This window comes from Astyanax mexicanus, chromosome 24 (genome assembly GCF_023375975.1).
Source record: "Astyanax mexicanus isolate ESR-SI-001 chromosome 24, AstMex3_surface, whole genome shotgun sequence".
NCBI classification, from domain to species: domain Eukaryota; kingdom Metazoa; phylum Chordata; class Actinopteri; order Characiformes; family Acestrorhamphidae; genus Astyanax; species Astyanax mexicanus.
Window position 1 is genome coordinate 5,888,534 of NC_064431.1, and position 21,522 is coordinate 5,910,055.

General features: G+C 37.8%; 1 protein-coding gene across 2 annotated transcripts; it reads left to right on the forward strand.

Moving 5' to 3' along the window:
• Nucleotides 1-310: 310 nt before the first annotated feature.
• Nucleotides 311-17,690, forward strand: cldn19 (claudin 19). 2 transcript variants are annotated; one of them, XM_007251410.4, is made up of 5 exons: nucleotides 311-1,155; nucleotides 7,150-7,314; nucleotides 9,410-9,494; nucleotides 10,805-10,951; nucleotides 16,327-17,690. In XM_007251410.4, exons 1-5 carry the CDS (start codon nucleotides 933-935, stop codon nucleotides 16,373-16,375), a joined length of 669 nt encoding a protein of 222 aa, XP_007251472.1. In that variant the 5' UTR covers nucleotides 311-932; the 3' UTR covers nucleotides 16,376-17,690. The 2 variants fall into 2 exon arrangements, with proteins under 2 accessions (XP_007251472.1, XP_007251473.1); XM_007251411.4 differs by having other exon boundaries at nucleotides 312-1,155; nucleotides 15,672-17,690.
• Nucleotides 17,691-21,522: the final 3,832 nt, after the last annotated feature.

Sequence of the window (21,522 nt, forward strand, 5' to 3'; positions counted from 1 at the left end):
TGCCCTTGTGCCCCACTGGCTTTCCCACTGGCTGGAACTGGAAAGTTCTTGCTCAAGCAACCTGTGGATTGAAGCCATCATGCCTGTAAGGGTATTCACAGGAATTGGGAGTTGGGATTACAAAACACACTCCTACTAACAGTCCTAATTCTGTGGTTCAGCTTTGCTCATACCATATGGGTTTAATGAGCAGAAGCTTCTCAGCATTCTTTTTTAAGTGGGCGTGTCCTGAGAGGGGCTGACTCTCCGCCCCCTTTTTTGCATTCAGCTTGTCAAGGCTGAGTTTTTTTCCCCCCTTCTGAAGTACTCCCTCTGTTTTTTCCCTTATTGCTGCCACTCGGCCCACCCCCCAAGCACCATCCCGCAGTCCTACAGGAGTGTGACAACAGCAGCTATGCAGTCTCCAGAGCAGCTCTCAGCCCGAGCCTAACCGAAGCAAATCCTCTCTCTAGGGCCACCTAGAGTACCCCAAGGCTGGGGGGCACCTCTGAGAGGAGGCAAGAAAGCAAGAAAGCAAGAAGACTAGAAGCTCCCATCAAGGACAGTGACTGTTTCCTCTCCTGATTGATGCCAGTCCTGGGGACAGAAGTTGGGAGACGCCTCCAAATGCCATATACTGAAAGTGCCGTGAGTGACAAGAGGACACAGCTGCAGCAAGTGACAGGAAAGGTGGAAAAAAGAGAAAGAAACTGTTTCCTTTCACTTGTTTGATTCAGTTTTGCTCGCTTGAAGTGCCTGGGGAACCTTGAGGACACCATCTGTTTGAATGTCTTTGTGGGAAAGTTCCTCATCAGAACAGGTGTCTTCGTAGAGCAGTACCTTGTTGCAAGGTCTAAGAATTACAACCAAATTACAATTTACGGAACTCAAGCTAGGTTTATATTTTAAACATACACAACTGAAATCCCAACAAAGAACAACTCGAAATAAGTATGGCGAACTCAGGATTTCAGCTCCTGGGCTACTTCTTGGCTTTGGGAGGATGGATCGGCATCATCTCCACCACAGTGCTTCCCCAGTGGAAGCAGTCTTCGTACGCAGGGGATGCCATCATCATGGCAGTAGGGCTCTATGAAGGCCTTTGGATGTCTTGCGCATTCCAGAGTACGGGACAGGTGCAGTGCAAGATATTCGACTCCCTGCTCTCGCTGGATAGTAAGTATTACACGGTTGATGGAATCAGCTTCCGATTGCTTAAGATTGCTTGGCTAGATAACCTTAATTTAATCAGTTCAAGTTCTAATAGTACACATATGTTAGTTCTGTAAGTCTACAATCCTTTTTTTTTTCATTGATCTGACTCAAAAGAATCAGTCAATTTAGTAAAAATTATTAGTCTGTATAAATCATATGACAATGGAAGACTTGTGGTGTTGATTGGATTTGAACTTATGGTTTCTTGTCTCTTGACAAGCAGTTAGACAGGCAGTTGTTTCACTCTGTAAAAGGCTGTAAAGCAGTGTACATATCTGTATCCAAAAAATGTTTAAGGACAGAAAAGTTAAGTTAATTAGATTGTGATTTTATGAAGGGTTTATGAAGTTCACAGCTCTTGGGTGGCCCTACAGTCTAACTGCTGCTTATTAAGTATGAGGAGTATAACAACTGTTAACCGACTCCCCGCCTCCCAGTCTGATTGCTGGGCTTTGCTTTACTCACAAGTAGCTATAACTCAAATGCTTGCAAAGGTATCATATGGTACACAACTTCAGGAAGGTCAGAGGTAATGGGACTTTTATTATAGGAACCATAATTTTGAAACTTGATCTTCCTTCAAGAACCTTCTTTCCTTCTTTCCTTCCATCACTTGACCCTTAGGCCACCTAACTCTAACAGATGCTGCTGAGAAAGGAAAAAAAGAAAGACAAGAAAAAGAAAAAACGTAATCAGCTCGGCTAGTAGCACAAGCATATGGGTTCAATTGGCTCTGTGAAATCCATCAAATTAAAATATGTGCAGCGGTTGACATGCGATAATTAAAGCGTCATGTGACACACAGGCAACCCCAGCGAAGTTGTCATTCACGACAACAACAGTGTGTCGAAATAATGCGGGATGCCGTTAGCCTGCAATTAATCAGTATTTAGAGCCACTGTCACTGTCAGTTTGGCGGTGGCATGCTGATTGGAATTTAATGAGTCGCAGTCATTTCCTGCTCATCACACACAGTAATCCAAAGAAGATGTCCATAAAACTTCATTACAGCTCGTTTCTCAAGGGAATGTTTAATATCGCTGGACGCGTTTTGGCAAAGAGTGGCACTCCCGGTTTTTGTCAGTCACTTTTATGATACTGTGACAGATATTGTTCCACTAGGCAGGGCTGGATGCTACTTCTCTAGTTTCTCTAGTTTCTACCAGCTTTAAATTAAAGCATAGAGTGTAAAAAGTGTGTGGTTTCTTCCTTAACAATTTGTTTTTCACTTAGTAGTTGTTTTGCATCTAAAAAACTTAGAACTATGTTTTTTTTTAAGAAAAACTGTGTAATTTCTCAATTCTTGAGTGGCCCTACGGTCTAAGTGCCTGTATATGAAGTATGAGAAGCTTATACAGTAAGTTCAAATCCCTCTCTGGGGAGATGTCTTGTGACAAAGAATGTTCCACACTGCAGAAACAAAAAAAAATTATACAATTAAACAACACATTTCTCAATGTAATACATAATTTCGTTGGACATATTTTATTGACTGGTCGCATTCCTACTTTTATCACTTTTAAGACACTGCGACAGATATAGTTGCGATCCTGTATCGATAAGGATGTCATAAAAACAGCTTATTGTCCCGACGTCATGAATAGCAGTTGTTTTGAGAAGAAAAGGCCAGTGTTGAGGCAAATGCCACAGATATGTCCAGAATGCTAAATGCACGTCCCCACACAACACACTGCTATTGTTTTGCTGTGTCTTAACAGGCCTAACTCTAATGGTAATATATACACTAGGCATGCATTATCACATCATTATTTGTAAACTGAAAAAAAAAAAAAAAAAAAAAAAAAAAATATATATATATATATATATATATATATATATATATATATATATATATATATATATATATATATATATATATATATATATATATTATACATAATATGTATGTGGTTTGGGATGTGTTTGGGATAACAGTATTGTCAATTTTATATATTTTTTTTAATCTGCAGATATCTCGGCAATAAAAAGCATGAATTTAATATTGGACAATGCTTTAATATCTGTATCAGGAAAAAAAAAAACGAATAAACCAAAAGTTCATCACACAAAACAACACAGGGTAAAGCCAGAGTTGTCTCTGAAACTGATTACTGTACAACCCGTGCTGGAATCTTCGCCCCTCCGTCCACAAACGGTGATGGGACCGTCTGATTCCACTGTCCCCTCCCTTGCCAGGGCTATTGTTGCCCACTCTTAGGTCATCTGGATGGATAGTGACTGCAATGTTCTAGCTTATGTATATACAGACAGCCTCCTATACAGGCCTGCATTGTTTGTCCCCTCACCAGCCGTTCTGATGTCCTCTCTTGAATAATTGTTAGTATTTGTGCTGTCAGCTGACCGCTGGACAGTGGGGACAAAGCCTCCTTGCGCAGATGATGCAGTAAACTAGAAAAGGCCAGAGAGGAGTCAAAATTAGTTCTTAGTCCCTAGTGTCCTCAAAACTGAGGCTGAAGCTGAGATTGCAGTAGAATTGATATACTTCTATAGGTTTAGTAGTCATTTTAATTAAAAATGATTGTAATAATAATGTTTGGAATGGATTGTACAGTATTTTGCTGATATTGAATTGATATGTTTCCTTAGTTTTAATGTGTGTGTTCAAAATAATAAGCAAAAATGTTGGGTATGGAGCTTTGAAATGAAACCCACTTTAAATATCATGGAAATTGCAGTATACTTTACAATTATTTGGAACTGATTACAGGACATTTCTTGAGTTGACTCAGATTTGGATCAACCACACTAAATGAAATAATCACCTTGAGGAGAGGTGGTCTCAATCTGATCTAAAATTGAAACTCTGAAGAGGTTTGTGGTGAGAACGTGAAATTCCATCTCAGCCAACAAGTTTTGACCAATGCGCAGAGAGAAAATTTTTACATGATTTGTTGTGATGCATTTCAGTGGGGGAAACGCTTCAAATGCTTCTCCCTAGTCTCAGACTCCTGACTATGGATGGTTGGGGTGTTCATGGGATTCAAACATATGAACTCCTGTCTGTTGACAAGCAGGCCATTAGACAGTTGTGCTACTCTAGACATATGAAGTCATGTACAACAGAATGGTAATGGTTTAGAAATTCACAACTGTTTTAAAACAGTGTAATTTCACAGCTTTTGAGTGGCCCTACTGTCTAACTGCTACTAATCATGTATGTGGCAATCGTGAGTTCAGATCCCAGCTAGGAACTTAGAGCTAAACTCTTAAAAGCCTCACAAACTATATAAAAATACTAATCAAAAATAATTAGTCCAATGTCTAAACAATTAATATCAATTAATGTTAATTTAGCAATCTGGTGGCCTCAGGAACAAACCTCACTCTCCGTCAAACAGTCCAACATCTGGGACAATGGTAACAATAGCCATAGGGGGGATAGCAGTTCAATTAAAAGCATGTAAATGATATTTCATGATATTTCAGTATAATTTTAGTATTGTTTGTTTGTGCAAAGCAATCTGTATATCCTTAACCCAATATTGGCCTTCAAACAAACACATGGCACATGGTTCATGGTTAAGTCCTCAAACCATTCCTTGACCAAAGCATATCTTTGTCCATATTGTTGTACCATTGGCATGAACTAAAAGTCATAAGTGAAAAATGCGCTACATTAGTGAATATTCAGAGGAATTCTGATATAAAAAAAACATGACGTCAAAAATGTCCAATTTGTTTGTGTTAGGAATGCGTAAAGAGTTGGTTCTTCTGACATGACGTCCGAGAAACAGCCCACAAGCAAGTGGACAATGGACAATGCAACACACACGCATCCTCTTGAAGTATGTGCTCTGCCAGAGTGCACGCTCACTGGCCTTTCTTTGTTTGTGCCAGGCACGGCCAACCTTGGCACTGGCTAGTGGATTGTGGGAGGCAGCCTCCGCCCCTCTGCTAACCCCGAACCTATAACTACTCCTATTCAAGCAGGACCTCAGGATCAAAGCAGCACCCTGCTGGGTCAAAGCAGACTCCTTCCATACAAATCAAGAAATAAAGCCAGGGAAGAGGATGAAAGAGGGGCTGAAACTGAGAAAAAACTCTATTATTTGCTACTAAAATCTTCAAATGTTCCTTCAAAGGGGACCTCTACCACATTAATCTGACATCAAAACATTACGAGACAGCTCCCTTTTTCAAATCTCATCTTTGAAACGTCGAGAAGCGTGTTTTATTGCCCCGTCTCATGTATGAAACTCCTCGTCCTCTTTTCTTTTGTGTTGCTTCTGTTGGATTTTCTCAGGGTCGTCCAGGATGATAAAACAGAGCTATCTTTAGGAAGTGTTTTCCAAAGCTTCTGAAGGAGTTGAAAGTTGAGGAAAAGAAAAGAAAAGGCTGGAGACGGTGGGTAGCCCTGTTGGCTGCTCTTTGGTAGACATTAAGAAGCCATTGTTGTAGGTGGGCTCACATGTTGTACGCATCTGCCACATACAAAAGGGGCGACAGAGCCATGAAAACAATCCCCCTTTGTAGGAAAAAGCCACACTAATCCTCTCTGTGCGAAACATGTAAAAATGTCCCTCCTACGGCATTATGTATGCACTGAAAACCGTGTGGGCTATCTATGGAATTTCGGAGTGGCTGCCGCTCAAACACACGCCATGCGGACTAAGAAGTGCACTGAAAACTAAACAGCCAGTTTTGTGATGTCATAAACACCAGTGCAAACTTTACATTTATCATTCAATTCAGGCATGTTTTTAGTGTATCTCCTCTCGTGCTTAATGCTGAGGTTATAAGTTATGTTTCAGTTTGGACCTGCTTTTGAGTAGGACTATTGTTCAATTTCTGACTTTCAAACCAATATATTCTATATATGGGCCAAATTCACAGTTTCTTGTACCTTTATAGGTATATGCTTGAGTAAAATGAACAATGTTGTTTGATTCTATAAACTACGAACAACATTTCCCCCAAATTCCAAATAAAAATATGGTCATTTAGAGCATTTATTTGCAGAAAATGAGAAATGGCTGAAATAACAAAACAAAAAAAGAAGCAGAACTTTAAGCCATCAAATAATGCAAAGAAAACAAGTTCATATTCATAAAGTTTTAAGAGCTCAGAAATCAATATTTGGTGGAATAATCCTGGTTTTTAATCACAGTTTTCATGCATCTCGGCATCATGTTCTCCTCCACCCGTCTTACACACTGCTTTTGGAACTTAACTTTATGCCAAGCAGTTTAAAGGACACTCATTTCATTTGATTCATATGTTTAGCTGAGATGACAAATAAAAGATCGTACCTCCTTCCCATGACGACTAGTCTTCACCTTCCAAGTGTTAGAGCATTGCTAGTGATAGGGGAGGTCTAGCTGAGAAGTTGGGGTATTGGGGTATTGACAAATCGCAAAGCTAAATGGGGTAAAAAAGTGGGATTTTTTTTTGATAATAATGTTGGTGTAGCAACAGGTGATGGATGGCACAGAAACATATTTAACCAACCAATGCTTTCCTCTTTTCCTGTCTATGCATGCATGGATGCAGCAGATTATATTTTTTAGTGGAAGTGGGCGTAGTCAAGGTGGGGGGCATTTGTGGTCAAGGTGGCTGCCCTAATTATGAAGTGCTGCAGGAAACCCTGGGGACTAAGCTGTTCAGATCATCAGGTCTTTGTGAGGTCACTGACTGTCGATGTCTGTGTATGTTAATTTACCAAATTAGGCACAATTTGCATATATACACTTTTTTTAGTATTTTAAATAAAGGTTTTATATAGGTTTTTTGTCTGGGTTTTGGCCTCTTTCAGAAAAAAAAATATTTTTTAAGTATTTTAATTTAGCTGAAAACTCTTGAAAACGCTTTCAAAAACTCTCTCCAAGATGTAGATTCCCAAAATCTGGGCTTTTTTCAGGAATGCTGATGTGTGCATGTCATTTTTTTTTGCAGTTTAAATGGTTAATTGTGTAATTGTGTTTATGATCTCTCCAGTACATATCCAGACATGCCGAGCGCTGATGGTCATTTCAGTGCTGATGGGATTCATCGGCATTATCGTGAGCGTCGTGGGCATGAAGTGCACCAAGGTGGGCGACAACAACCCATCCACCAAAAACAAAATCGCTGTGGCTGGAGGAGGGCTGTTCCTACTCGCAGGTGAGTTCCAGTGTTCATATCTTTAACTTCAGAAGACACGACACAGCTTCTGTCTTTAACCCATCTGTGACTAGAGTGAGCACACATGCCCAGACCAGTGGGCAGCCATCTCTGCAGCACCTGTAAAGCAGTGAGGAATTAGGGCCTTGCTCAAGGGCCACAGTATCGACTCTAACCTCTAACCACTGAACCTAACCCCTCAGCCACCACTGCCCACAATCATGTGCAAAAGTGTGTAAATAATTTTTAGCTTATTTTGAAACTAAAATCAGTCAGCAAATCCTTGTAAACAAAAAATTTAAGTGCTATGTAAAAGCAACAATATTCAACTAACATACAACATCATTTATGTAAACAAAAGCATGTATAACACATACAGTACCAGACAAAAGTTTGGACACACCTTAAATGTAGTTCCATTATTTTGTATTTTGTAGTGCCTCTGCATTGTAGATTAATACTAAAGAAATAACTAATAATCTATGAAAAGAAAATATGAAATCAATTAGCAAAAAAAAAAAATGTGTTAAACAAACCAAAACATGTTTGTATTGTATTTAAGATTCTTTAAAGTAGCTTAGATGCTTAGAAGACAAAATGCATAACCTGTACAACTGTAATAAGTATGTAACAATGCAAACTTTACCAGTAGTTACACTGTTATTACATATATTATTATTGTATAACTACACAGTTCTAAACACCAAAACATGTGCCACATTATATGTGTTATGTATAATAGTATTTATGTGTATTATTATAGATTAATAGTTTTATGTTATGTCTAAAACTTTTGACTACTGGTCAAAAGTTTTAGAACACCCCTATTGTTTAATAGTCCACTAGTAGTGCTATTTGATCCAGACAAGCTGCTTTTTTAATTTTCTCATCTTAACAATGACTTTATTACTGCATTTCTTCACCTGTCAGACCACTAATTCTTCTCTTCTCTTTACGGCTGAAACTGAGACTTGACTGAGACCAATCATGTTAAGATGAGCTAAAGCTGTCAGCCAGACATGACTCTTCCTGTAGCAGTTTTCTCCAGTTTACAGAGTCTTTTAAATTTGTAGAAAACAGTCCTCTCTGCTCACTGGCTTCATCTGTAATTTCTCTAAAGAAAAGACTTCTACTTTTAATTACTTTTAATTTTAATTTACTTTTAGTTACAGAGTTCTCTGTGTTTCTGTGTCTTTTTCTAGTTATTATGATGAAAGTGATGAAACACCATCTGTTTTAGCACTGCTTTACTACAGACAAAAGCTTTGTAAATGATAACTTTTTTTATAACCATTTCTAAAGCTCAGTTTATTTCCATTGCTATTTTTAATTAAACATATTTAAATATGTTTACCTACAGTATACAATATATATATATATATATATATATATATATATATATATATATATATATATATATATATATATATATTATCTAAATGGATGTATTATACTTGTATTTACTACACATTTTCTAAAATTATATCCAAATATATCAATGACCTCAATAACCAAATTAACATCTTTAGTTTCATAAATACAATAAATAAATACAAAATAGTGAGTAAAAAAAGCACTCAACAATTAATTGACGTAAATATAGAACAGCAAAAAATAGATAAGCTTAGATAGTGCAGCCGAATAGTGTAAAAAAATGTGCCAATCTAGCTCTACATCCTCTCTTTTTGTATTCTGAGGTAAATACACATTTACAGAATTATCTTAAATTGTACAAATCAGCTCAGACTCTACTAACAGCCTGTTGCATTGTCAGGACAGCACAGCTACTGAAAGTGCAGCTTACATTATTTCACACGTGAGTAAAGAAAAGAGCTGCTCATTCCATTCCCGCTTGCTGTGCGTCAGATTCAGTAAACAACTTCCTTAATTACATTTCATCATTCCTCCATTAACGGGATGGTGTGGTTTCCTGGGTCTCGGCTCCAGGATCGTTTATGTCCTTGCTGACAGACAGCAGTAAACAGGAAGTGGACAGTTCAGTGGTATGCTGAGTCTTTGAGTGAACTGCATGTAGATAACGCTCATTTTCTGTGCTGTTATTTTAAATCAAGTTTGATTTGTATCTCACCACTAGGTGTCTGCACACTGGTGTCGGTGTCCTGGTACGCTACACAAGTGTCCTATCACTTTTTTGACCCCAACACACCTGCGAATGCCAGGTAAGGAATTTCTTGTCTCTTAATAAAGTGTTTGAGAGCATCAGTTGTAAAGTAGTGAAGAGGTAGAGTTACAGGTATACAGTGAATAGCTCTATTGGAGTAATTTCCTTTGCTGGCCACCAATGTCAGTAGATGTTAATTTCAGATTAAATGTGGGTCATGACATCAGATGACAAAAATTATGTCAGGTTAACGTCTAATACTGTTACATACCTGCAGGGGTTCTAATCCATATTATGGAAAGAACTACTCAACTAAGTAAAGAAAAAAATGAGAATGTAGGTCAGTCAACTATATATACAACTACCCTATACTGACAAAAGTCTAAATATTTCACAGCCAACTCTCAGTGCTATTATAATAGAGTGGGAGTGGCTTGGAACAAAAGCAATTTTTTGTATTGGGTGGGTGTATTGGGTGGGTGGATGGGTGGGTGGTTGGTTGGATTGGGTGGGTGGGTGGTTGGTTGGATTGGGTGGGTGGGTGTTTGGATGGGTGGGTGGGTGTGTGGGTGGGTGGTTGGATGGATGGATGGATGGATGGATAGATAGATAGACAGACAGACAGATTGACACCTTGTCAAATGCAATAAAATGCTTTACCTGTTTTAGTGATGTATAGTGCACCCTTCAGTTGCGGAACGCACAGCTTGACTTAGGGCATGTCGGTGTGTCTTTGGTATGGACAGCATGCAAAAAATACGCCTTATGCGGCTTGAAAAACACGCAAAAAGCATGAACAAATAATCTTAATTATCATGGATGTGTTTTGGACATAACGTGAAATAACGTGACAATTAGTGTGTCACTTAAAAAGAGCCAAGTTCACTCTGACTTTGGCAGGTTCATATCTTAACAGCGTGGCACTTTGCGTGTCGCAGCAGAGAATACTAACATGAGCGTTCACGCTGTGAAGGTACTCTAGCAGCTCTTTTAAGGGACAGTAGTGTCATTATTTTATTCTTTATTTTGTTTATTGTTGAGTTAAAAGTCGGGTTTGGCTCTGAAGCACATCCGTGTGTGTGTTTAGTGGGGGTGTATGCACGCTGGGCGCACCTATAGGAATGAGCTCTGACTATTGACTGTTGACTGTTGTCAGGATTTTAATCAATCAGTGGCGCATCAGTGTTTTCCTCTGCCAAAATATATTGAAACAGGCCAGAAATTTACCTGAACACACCTCACTTCCAGACCAACACGCCCATCAGTGTAGATTTTTTTCCTATACTCTAACGATATTTTAACGCAGATAGGGCGCTATGTCTTTTTTCTGGAGAGTAGTTCCACAATGGGTTTTTACTTCTGTTTCAGGTATGAATTTGGCTCCGCCCTCTTTGTGGGCTGGGCGGCGGCCTGCTTGACGATGCTGGGCGGCTCCTTCCTCTGCTGCTCCTGCATCGACGATGAAAGAAGAGGGCAGCAGTACTACCGGCAATCACAACCCTCTACAGCCAGGGAGTACGTGTAAAAAAAAAAAAACACTACAGCTACAACTACATCAAACCAAGACAGTGTTAATGGGCACAAGAGACAGAGCTTCTCCCACTTTACCAGCTCTGTTTCTGGAATATAGTATATTCTCTTTTATGGTTCTGTCGCACACACCACAGGCCTTGAGTCCATACACTCTTTATAAACATGCACTGTTCATTTATAGTTTATACCTAAAGTTCTTATTGTATTTTACATAAGAACAGTTTTAAAAGTACGGAAATTCTCAAATTAACCTAGAACCATAGTGATTTAGAGACTTGTTTTGGGATCAAGGCCATCCAAGCTAAGAAGAACAAACATGTTGAGAGTAGGATCAAAAATGTGCCTCAGAAAATGACTAATTGCCAAAAAATGGCAATTAGTGAGCCCAAGGTGTTCTCCTTAAATCGTAGCTAGCATGTTCAAAGTGACCAGCAGCATAATCTGGAGTCGGACCATGATTAAGATTAGCAAACCCCTAAAAAGAAAGGGATATATCGATACATCAGAGACAGAACCATGCAGACCTTCACTGCTGGCCTGGCCCAGGCTGTATGGTTGGAGCTCTGTTTGAAAAAAAGCTCAGCATTCCTCACCAGCCGTGGCCACATTTACACACTGTTGAGGAGACCAGCAGTTATGAGCTTTTCACTGTCCGCTCTCGCGCAGGCAATTTCTCTCAAAACATTAGGGGACATTATTTATGGCCATGTTGACCGGTTAGTGGGGCTCCAACCTCCCCATTGCGGGGACTGGGGCTTTGGCTTCCATAAAGAAAAATAGTTAAAGATGGACTGTGGATAGCAAAACAAGAGAGGCCTACTTTCTAGGGAAAACTGCACACGTAATTAAGAACAGTCTGTTTTCTCATTCCTACAGTAATGTTGGAGTAAGAAAACAGATTCCAGGTTTTATTATTACTGAGAAAAAAAGTTTATGGCACAATCTCCAAATTAGTGTTTAAATATGGAGTCAAAAAATCCTTTTTTACCTTTAGTGTGATTTGTTTGGACATGTGAGAATATAGTAATCATACCTGAATATGGACAGAAATTACCACATTTAAATGCGGATAATCTCGGTTCAGTCCCAAACCAAGGATAAAGCTACGATAAAGGACACATCCACATGTAGTATCTAGATATTTTCTAAATTGTTGCCTTTGCTCTGTGTTTTGGCCTTTCAGCCAATTGAATATGGAGATTAATTTTACTGATCATAAGTGTAGATTTCCAAAATTATGCTTTTAATATTTTTGTGCAAAATACAACAGTTAACTGGCCAACTGGATACACAAGTCACATTTGGAAAAATCTACAATTACTTCATTTCTAATAGACTGTGTCTAATTTCTGATTTCTATTTTTTAAATAGTTTTTTTATTATGATAAGTGAAGCTAGGTTTTGAGATTGATGGTTTTAACACCTTAAGGCCAATTTATACTTCTGAGTCAAACCTCAGCCGTAGCTGTGATTGGTCCACTGGGCTTTGTTTTCCCGCCCACACATTCCCACCTTCGCAGTTTAAACTGTAGAGCGACGCAGAACCGCTAATACGTGCGTGTAGAAGTATAGACGTGCTTCCGCTGCGTAGCAAACTGTCATCGATACACATAATCTACAGCGTAAGTTTGACAAAGAACATTTTGCCTTAAGTTTGCTAGAAAACCTTATTGTGATTGCTCTGTATTTAGGTCTAATTTGGCTATTAGGCTTTTTTTGGAGTCATTTTTCACATAAAAACTATGTTAAATGCTAGCGCCACCTCCTGGGCAGGCATGTTCTTTTAAACATTTTATGACTTTTAAGGAATAAAGAGAGATTTTTTGAGAAATGCTGCGAAAAATAGAGAAAAAAACCCTATATTTTCAAATATTTTCATAGCGGAAAGTGAATTGCCAAACTCTCGTCTCTAAAACGCAGATACATTAGTGTCACCTCTTGTATAGCAGCTCAATGAGCCATTTGTGTTACACTTCACTGAAAGTTTTTTTACATCTCTTGTTACTGTATTACACAACATGTTAACACATGGCATTTCAATACTAAACAAAGACTCAGCAAACACAAGCACTTAGTAGGTAATTGATATGTTGGGCATCATGATGGTAAATTCTATGACTTCATAAAACTAGTTTTTATTGAATTACTAAGATAGGAAACAAGTTCCCGGTTTTATTACTAAAAAATGTATGTGGCACAATCTCCAAAGTACTTTATCCTTTCTTCATGGGTGTGAATATAGTAATCGTACCTGAGTACGGACCAAAATGACCACACTGAGACCATTAATAGATTGGTTAGTTTGTGTTGAGAATATGATCTGACTTTGATCCAACTAAACTATCAGGTGTAGTCCATTGGGTCTTCATATCTACAAAATTAGCAAGATGTAGAGGGAGTCCATATGTAAAGGGAACTATTGGCTATATACTTGGTTTTAAACAAAGGCCTTTTATAAAAGGCATATAAAAGTGTCTATATCCAAAATAATGCACAATATACTCTATTTGGAGCTTTACTATTGGTCCATTCCTCATGAAAAATGATTTCTAAAGTATTAGACATAATGGACGTAGCGTTTGTGGTAATCAGGGCTTCTATCAATATTCAGGAGAATCCTGTGAGTCGCAGTAGAGGTGGGATGTCTGTGGTGAAGGAAGAGAGGAAAGGCTGTCTGGGTGTTTATTTACCAGCACTTTGGAGTTTGTATCTCATATTTTCACAGTTATTACTTACAATATACAAAAATCCTAACCTTATACTGCCACCTGCCACTATAAGATAAAAAATGACATTTTATATATACAGTATATATTTTGTAGCATTTTAGCCATTTTTTTACCCATCAACCCAAAAGGGACAGTATTTTTTTGTATTAGGATCTAAAATGAAGTTTTGTTTTTAATTCCCCTTCCTATATTCACTTAAAAAGACATACAGTTTATTGTAAACATATTCATACTCCTTGAACTGTTTCACATTTTGTCACTTTACAGCTTTAATGTATTTTACAGAGATTTTAAGTGATAGACAAACACAGAGTAGCACATAATTGAAGTGACGTGAAATGAAAACGATACATGGTTTATAAAATTTGAATCAAATTAAAATCTAAAAAAAGTGTGATGATTTACTCTGAAACTCCTAAAAAATAAAAAGTCACTCAATTAGTTAATAGAGTCCAGCACTGTACAATTTAGTTTCAGTATAAATACACCTGTTCTGTGAAGGCCTCAGTGGTTGTTAGAGATCAATAGTGAACAAACAGCATCATGAAGACCAAGGAACTCACCAGACAGGTCAGAGATAAAGTTGTGTAGAGATGTAAAGCAGGGTTAGGTTGAAGGTTATTTTACAACTGCAAATCTAAGAACTTAAAGAAGACCCAAATTGACAGATTGAGCAAAGAGAGCACTGGTCAAAGAAGCAGCCACAAGAAGCAGGCCCATGGTCACTCTGAAGGAGCTGCAGAAATCCATGCTCTTGGCTGAGTTTTAGTTATTTACAAAGATGTAAATAGATAGACCTGCAGCTGTAATACTTTTGCACATCACATTTTTCAAATGTTTATTTGATTTAAATTTTTGTAAACCACGCACTCTAAAAAACAGAGGTACGATATGAGTACTTTTTTGTACTCAAAGGTACATTATTGGTCTTTACAGGGTCAGATTTGTTCCCTCTGAAGTACAAAGTAATTTCTAACAGCTATAAGTACAAATTTGTACCATTTAACCAGCCAAAAGATACATTCAGTATTCTGTATTACTGTACTAATAAACAATATATAATTTAATTGCACATTTTTTATTTGACAGCCAGACAATTTTAGGTCATCCAGTTTTTGAGCCATATTTAGTTGATGATAAAGTTTATAATGTTTATAATCTTTACTGGCACAAAAAACATGGGTACAAAAAAGGACTTTCACTGAAAGGTACTTTTTTGTACCTCATTATAAGGTACAGCCCCAGCGACAAGATTTGTACTCTTCTTTAAATACAAATCTGTACTTACTTTTTTTTTGTGTGCATATAATTTTCCTTCCATTACTCAATTATGTGCTACTTCGTGTTGGTCTATCACTTAAACTCTCAATATAATATTTTTTAATTTGTGGTTGTAGGGTGAAAAAATGCTTTTTTTTTGCATTGCATTACTGTATACATTGCGAGTAACAACACAATTATTGTAGCTTACTGTATAGATAACAGTATTTACAGTATTTATCATATGTGACCAAACATTAATAACATTCATAACTTTGGATCATACACTGTATATTACACTAGCATAACGTACTATAATACAAACACAAAACCCAACGGCCTCAGGGAATGAATATAATGAATATATCATAAACATGATTGAATTTGATGGATATGATGATGTCATACGGTGCGCACTCTTTATTACTTATTACTTTTGTGCTTTATTACACCTTTATAACATCTGTACTAACCTCAGTTCATGTTGGTGCCAATCTATTTTTTTTTACTTCTTAATGAATTAACCCTATTTGAGAAGCCAATTGAATCAAGAGGTCTTGTGATTTGTTTCTCTCTTTCTCTCTTTCTCTCTCTCTCTTTCTCAATCTCTCTTTACCCATCTATCGACATCTCCCAACCACCTCCTCTAATGCTGTTCTTCTTCTCTGACTGTCTTCTGTTCTTTTCTCTTTTTCTTCTCTTCTCTAATTCAGGGCTGAGTTGTTGAGTGAGACTAGTTTCCCTGACTGACCAACCCCACCCCGCCTTTATTCGAGGACTGTCCGAGCTCCACTCTCTCTCTGTCCCTCCCCCCCACTTCCTCCACCCACCTATTCCAAATTTGGACCTTTGTCTCTCCGCTATCGCCTGCGTTGCACCCTTTAAAAACCTGTGTGCCTTTCATCAGCACCTGATCAATAAAAACCATGAACCATTGTGCGTTGAACCATTGTTAGCCCATTGTTGTTTTTGTTGTCGTTGATGTTGGTGTCGCGTCCCCGCCCTCCTCCCCTTCTTGTCTCGTATCCCTAAAAACCACACCTCTGTAAATATGTACTGTCCTTACACATGGTTTTATGTGAAATATGGGTGGATGGATTTAAGATGTCATAGCATATATGCAAAAAAAATAAAAAAATCCAATAAATAAAAACAACACCAACTGTCTGTATCCCACTTTACCTTTTATGTTCTGTTATAACACATGTATTACATAAGCTATAAGCTATAAGAAGCTGCATTGTTTTTCTGACCGGTGGACGTCCTGAGATCTATCTGAGAAGAAGGTCTATCAGAAGCCCACTGTGTTCAGGTCCTGTCTGTAACTGATAAGCTTACTGAAACATGTTCTTTTCTTTTAAATTGCAGAGCAAATGTTAAAAGTTCTCCACCAGACAAAGGGGAGCAGTACTTGTAGTTTGGGAGAGGGGCGGCTCCGTTGGCCTCACGCTGTGTTAGATTTTGGCAACAGTCAAGACACTCTCACACTTGGTAATAAATAAATAAAGAACGAACAAATGTTACGTTTGGTTAAACCAGCGACATTTAAACTGCCATTAAAGTTTAAATAAACAGTAAGTAATTAAAAAAAAACAATGATGGTATATGGTAAAGTGTAATGCATAAGATAAGATGCGTAAGAAATGGCATGAAACCCATGATTCTGTATTTCTGTTATAATAAAATACAAAAAAAACCCAATGTGTTCAACTCAATTACTGTTGTAAATGCTTATGAATAAATACTTAAAAGCTTAAAAACACATATATTGATATTCATATGGATAATGATATTGCTATTGATTTATTTTGATTGATATTGTGCTGTATAGGCCAAGCTAGCTAGCACTGCATCATCATACGAAAGACTCTGACCAGAAATTCAACATAGAGTGAGCCAAAAGTTGGGTCTTTGGATGGTCAAATCCACAATTTAAATTTCCTGGAGTTTGGTTTGCTAAAGTTGCTAAGTGTTAGTTACTTTGATTGATTGATTGATTGTTTGTTTATTTGTTTGTTTGGTTATTTGTTTATTCGTTTGTTTGTTTTGTAATATCATTAGACCTCAGTTGCCATCTGAAATGTATCTTCTCACCTTTCTGAGACTTGATTCAGGGTACGTAATGATGCATTTCCTCAGTTATGCAAGTATGAACTGTTCCTGTGTAGCGTAATACCAATGATTTATAATTATAACCAGGCTTTGACTCACACTGTCTCTTTATTTTTTACTTTTTCTTTAATGCTAATTTGTCAAATCCAAAAATTGTACTGGATTTCCATTCTCTGAGAAAGTATCTTTTACTGTAAAGTCCAATTGAAGCAACGCAGGAATTGCGATACACACTAGATCACTACATGTACACTACACACATGTAACGCAGTATAATCTCAGTGTTACTGTATTGACTGGATTTTTTGTTTTTTTGTTTACCCCTGGTGAAAAATTGTAGTGCACAAATGATTTGTCTTGATGAATGGGAATTCCTGACCAGGTCTGGAATTATGTTCAGCTTGCATTGAAAGGCACTTATCTCTTGTGTTACTCTTGTTTAAAAAAAAAAGAAGCCGTTCGAGCCACGGCCAGTCCTTAGCTTGTAATCAAAATCTTATTAAGTTCAGTTTATTTTTCATCAAACATGTTTCCTAATATTCAAGTATGTATCATCTCCAATAAAGTATCAACGGTTCTGTTTTTCTGTTTTGAAATAAAATAAAACATACAAAGCTAAACTGTGGTGTTTTCTTTTATGTTTTTGTATTATATCAAGTAATCACATTTGTGATAAAATATTGTGGCCAAATAAGGCCAAAGCTTTGTGGTAGTTGAGACCAATTTAAGATTAAATCCATTGGATGATTATTATATGGGTGATTATGTCTCAGGTAGCAACAAGTTTTTTTTTAAACTCTAACTGATGCAGTGAGTAGCTTCTCATTTTTTGTTAAGTACATATAACTCCACATGTGTTCATTCATAGTTTTGATGCTTCAGTGAGAATCTACAATGGAAATAATCATGAAAATAAAGAAAACGCATTGAAAAAGAGAAGGTGTGTCCAAACTTTTGGCCTGTACTGTACTCTATAATGCTTAACAGTCCGTCAATTAGCTAGCTTACTAGCTAATTTTAGACCAGTTTAGACCATTCAAAAGAAGGAAGGATACCTTCAGATTTATCACTAAATGAACCTGATAGAAGGACATTCAGGTTTCGTTTCAGCTGTTTCAAAGTAAATTTCAAAGCATATACCTAAAAATGAGGCCTCAGTACAGTTGGTGTGATTTTTGGGCTTTTATACAGTTGTGTCTTTTTCATCTATCATCAGGGTGGTCCCAAGTGTAGAGGCTTTAATGGCTGAATGGTCTCTCAACTGTTAACCCCCATGCTTGATGTGTTTCAGACAATACAAGAGAAGCCATAAAACTTTGGAGAAAACTGCTGAACTTGTCTTTGACCCACAGTGTATTTCAACAAACCATGATATTGTATCTGGGTCCTTTGCTCTTGTAGATGCATCAAATCTCAAAGCATAATTGCGGCCATTGTTTTTAATGTAAAAATACTTTCACTAGTGAGTTGTTGAGTTACCATCACTGGAAACCATCACTGATTGGTGGAAACTTCACACTAGACCTTAAGCAGCTTGGACTGTGTGTCTCTCCACTCTTCCTCCAGGTTCCCTTGATTTCCTTCAAATGAAATATAAAATTTACTGATGATCAGTGATGGTTTGGAGAGACATGTCCATCATCTGCTGGTGTTGATCCACTGTGTTTTATTATCAAGTCTAAAGTCAGTGCAGTTTTGTTTTCCCACAAAATCTTACAGCACTTCATGCTTCCCTCTGCTGACAACTTTTATGAAGATGCAGAGATTTCATTTTCCAGCAGGACTTGGCAAACTGCCCACATTTTGGCAAGTTTGCCAGATGCACTAGTATGTGAGAATATCTACAACTCACCATTGAAAGCCTTTTTAGGTCAATCACAATGGCTGCAATTATGTTGAGATTTGATCCTACAAGAGAAAATGACCCAGATACAATAAATTACTGAAATAAAGTAAATGTTAAATTATATTTTCATTTTTTGAGAATCACTAGTAGTTTATGCAGATTTGTAGTGGGGTAGAGTGTTAATAACATGTCTAATAGCAAATATCCCACACATTTTGGACTGGGGATAGGTCTGGCGAAAAGGCTGGCCATGGAAAAGTATCTTTAAAGTGGTGCATACTGTCTTTAAAGCTCTTGAGATAGCAGCAGTATGTGGACAAGCATTGTTTTGTTGGAATAGGATATGGGAGTGTGCATTCAGAGGAGGTAGGGTTAGTGGTTGCAGGCCTTTTGGATGTGAGACCAACCATTGACCTTGGCCTTGACCATGAAGGCAAAAGTGGGACTCATCACTGAATAGACCCACCAAGTTTAACTCCTGTCCGTTGATGCCTTTTGGGATCTTTTTATGAATCTTCTTCATTTGGATGATGAGTGTCCATGTCCAACATGATTACTAAAGGCATAAAAGTTCTTATTGGAAGAACCAGGTCAGGTCTGCATATGAGACATACAGTCTGAGAGCATCCACAGAGGAACCCGAGCATGAAAGCTGGGCTAGCTGTAAATCCGCTCTGCCCTGAGTTGAATGAGGTTGATAAGAAAGCAGGTCAGACGGTGTCTGAGCATTAGCATCATCACACTGCCCAGGCTTCACTCTGCCTCCTCCCTCTTTACACCTGAATGCTCTCGTCTGCTGTTTCCCTCTCTTCTCCATGAGTGCCGTGCTTGCCCAGGCGTCCGACCCCCCGATGCTGTGGAATTGCAGGAAAGGTAAAATGTCAGTTATGCCTCGTTGGACTTGGCGAGCACTCAAAGTCATTAACAGAATTTCTCAGAGTGAGGCGTGAGCTGATGCTTCGGTCTCAAGATGAAGGCACCTGAATGAGACATTTGCAAGTATTTGATGTGATGCTATGTGGACAGAATGGAAGACAAGCTATTAAGATAATGGTAGCTTGCAAATTTGCAAATATGAGGAGATTAGCTCTTTAACTGATCCAAAATATTAAGAATAAAAAGGTAACACTTTACTTGGATGGTCCATTTGATGGTCTCTTTGATGCTCAACTGACATTCAACTACATGTCTATTAAATGCAAATGAACTAAAAGGTGAAAGTAATTGATTCTCTATTGAATATAACCCTACATTCAACTCTATTCCAAAAGCTTATCTTAATATCTTAAGATTTTATGGTTGATTAATGGTTAAGGTTAGGGTTAGGTGTAGGGTTAGGTTCTATTTTGAACTATTTACATTCAACATAGGGTTAAGTTAAATTTAATGGATATTCAATTCAGTTTTGTTGAATGTCAGTTGAGCATCAACAAGGCCATAAAATGGACCATCCAAGTAAAGCGTTACCGAAAAAATTGGTCAGAGCAAAAGAGTTTAATCTATTTTACATTTTTATGTTCTAATATATTTGCTCAGAAAAAAAATGGTTGAGTTTCGACAGAAAGTGCTGAAGATCTTTTGAACTGTGAATCTGATTAAGATGTAAATACCTAGAAATAAAAGCTGAAATGTTGATCTTTTGTCCTGTATTCATCCTTTAAATGTCAACCAAATGATTTCAGTCTACAACAAACAGTTGCAAGAAAAAGTAGGTGAACCCTTTAAGATTACTTAGATTTCTGCATAAACTAGTCATTAAATGTGTTCTGATCTTCATCTAAGTCACAGCAATAGACAAACACAGGGATTTTAGAGTTTAATCTACTATAATATTTCAAAGGTTTAGTGAATCTCAAGTGGGCTCCATAATAGGCCAAGGCCACATCCACCGGGGGCTTTTAGCAGTAGCCATAATGTTATTTCGCTGGAACATTCTTTGTCAATGAACGTCAAGAGAGCAGAGGAACTATGCTGTGACAACAATCTTAAATATGTCTCAGACAGACATGACAACAAATTAGGTCACACATGCTTTTGATTTTAGGGAGAGACCAACAGAATCAATTCCAGATGCTCCCATAACCCACACTCTAGTACACTGCACTGTGCGGTTTTAGTGACTGCTTTAAACTGACTGGTGTCCTAATCCAATCTTTCCTATCTTTCAATAAACAAGTACGACTGTCCAATCAAACCTTTCCATCACACACCTTCTCACACAGCATCTCACACACCTAGAACATTCTGATCCTGACACTGATGCTAGCCTAAGTAGGTCAATGGGTCAAACTGAAGACCCCAAGAGAGGAAGAACAACAGCGATTATGGGATATTAAGATCAAGTGCTGAAGCCAGAGCATGATTTGAATGTGAAACGACAGCCAATGAGAACCACTAATGGCTTGATGGAGCCAGTAAATATCCAGAAGTGATGAGTTTGTTTTTTGTTGTAAACAATATGAAGCACAGTATGTACAGAACAGCGTGGCGGTAGAATAAGATCTGGGCCACGCCCATACCCATAGTGGCGTGCAGTTAATATAGTGGGTATACCTTCTGCAACACCCCCCCCCCCCCCCCCCAACATACACATAGATGAATATTAG

Coding starts and splice junctions, on each gene's coding strand:
- cldn19 (XM_007251410.4), top strand. CDS start 933: ATGGCGAACTCAGGATTTCAGCTCCTGGGCTACTTCTTGGCTTTGGGA. Junction 1,156..7,149: donor CTCCCTGCTCTCGCTGGATA/GTAAGTATTACA, acceptor TGATCTCTCCAG/TACATATCCAGACATGCCGA. Junction 7,315..9,409: donor AGGGCTGTTCCTACTCGCAG/GTGAGTTCCAGT, acceptor TCTCACCACTAG/GTGTCTGCACACTGGTGTCG.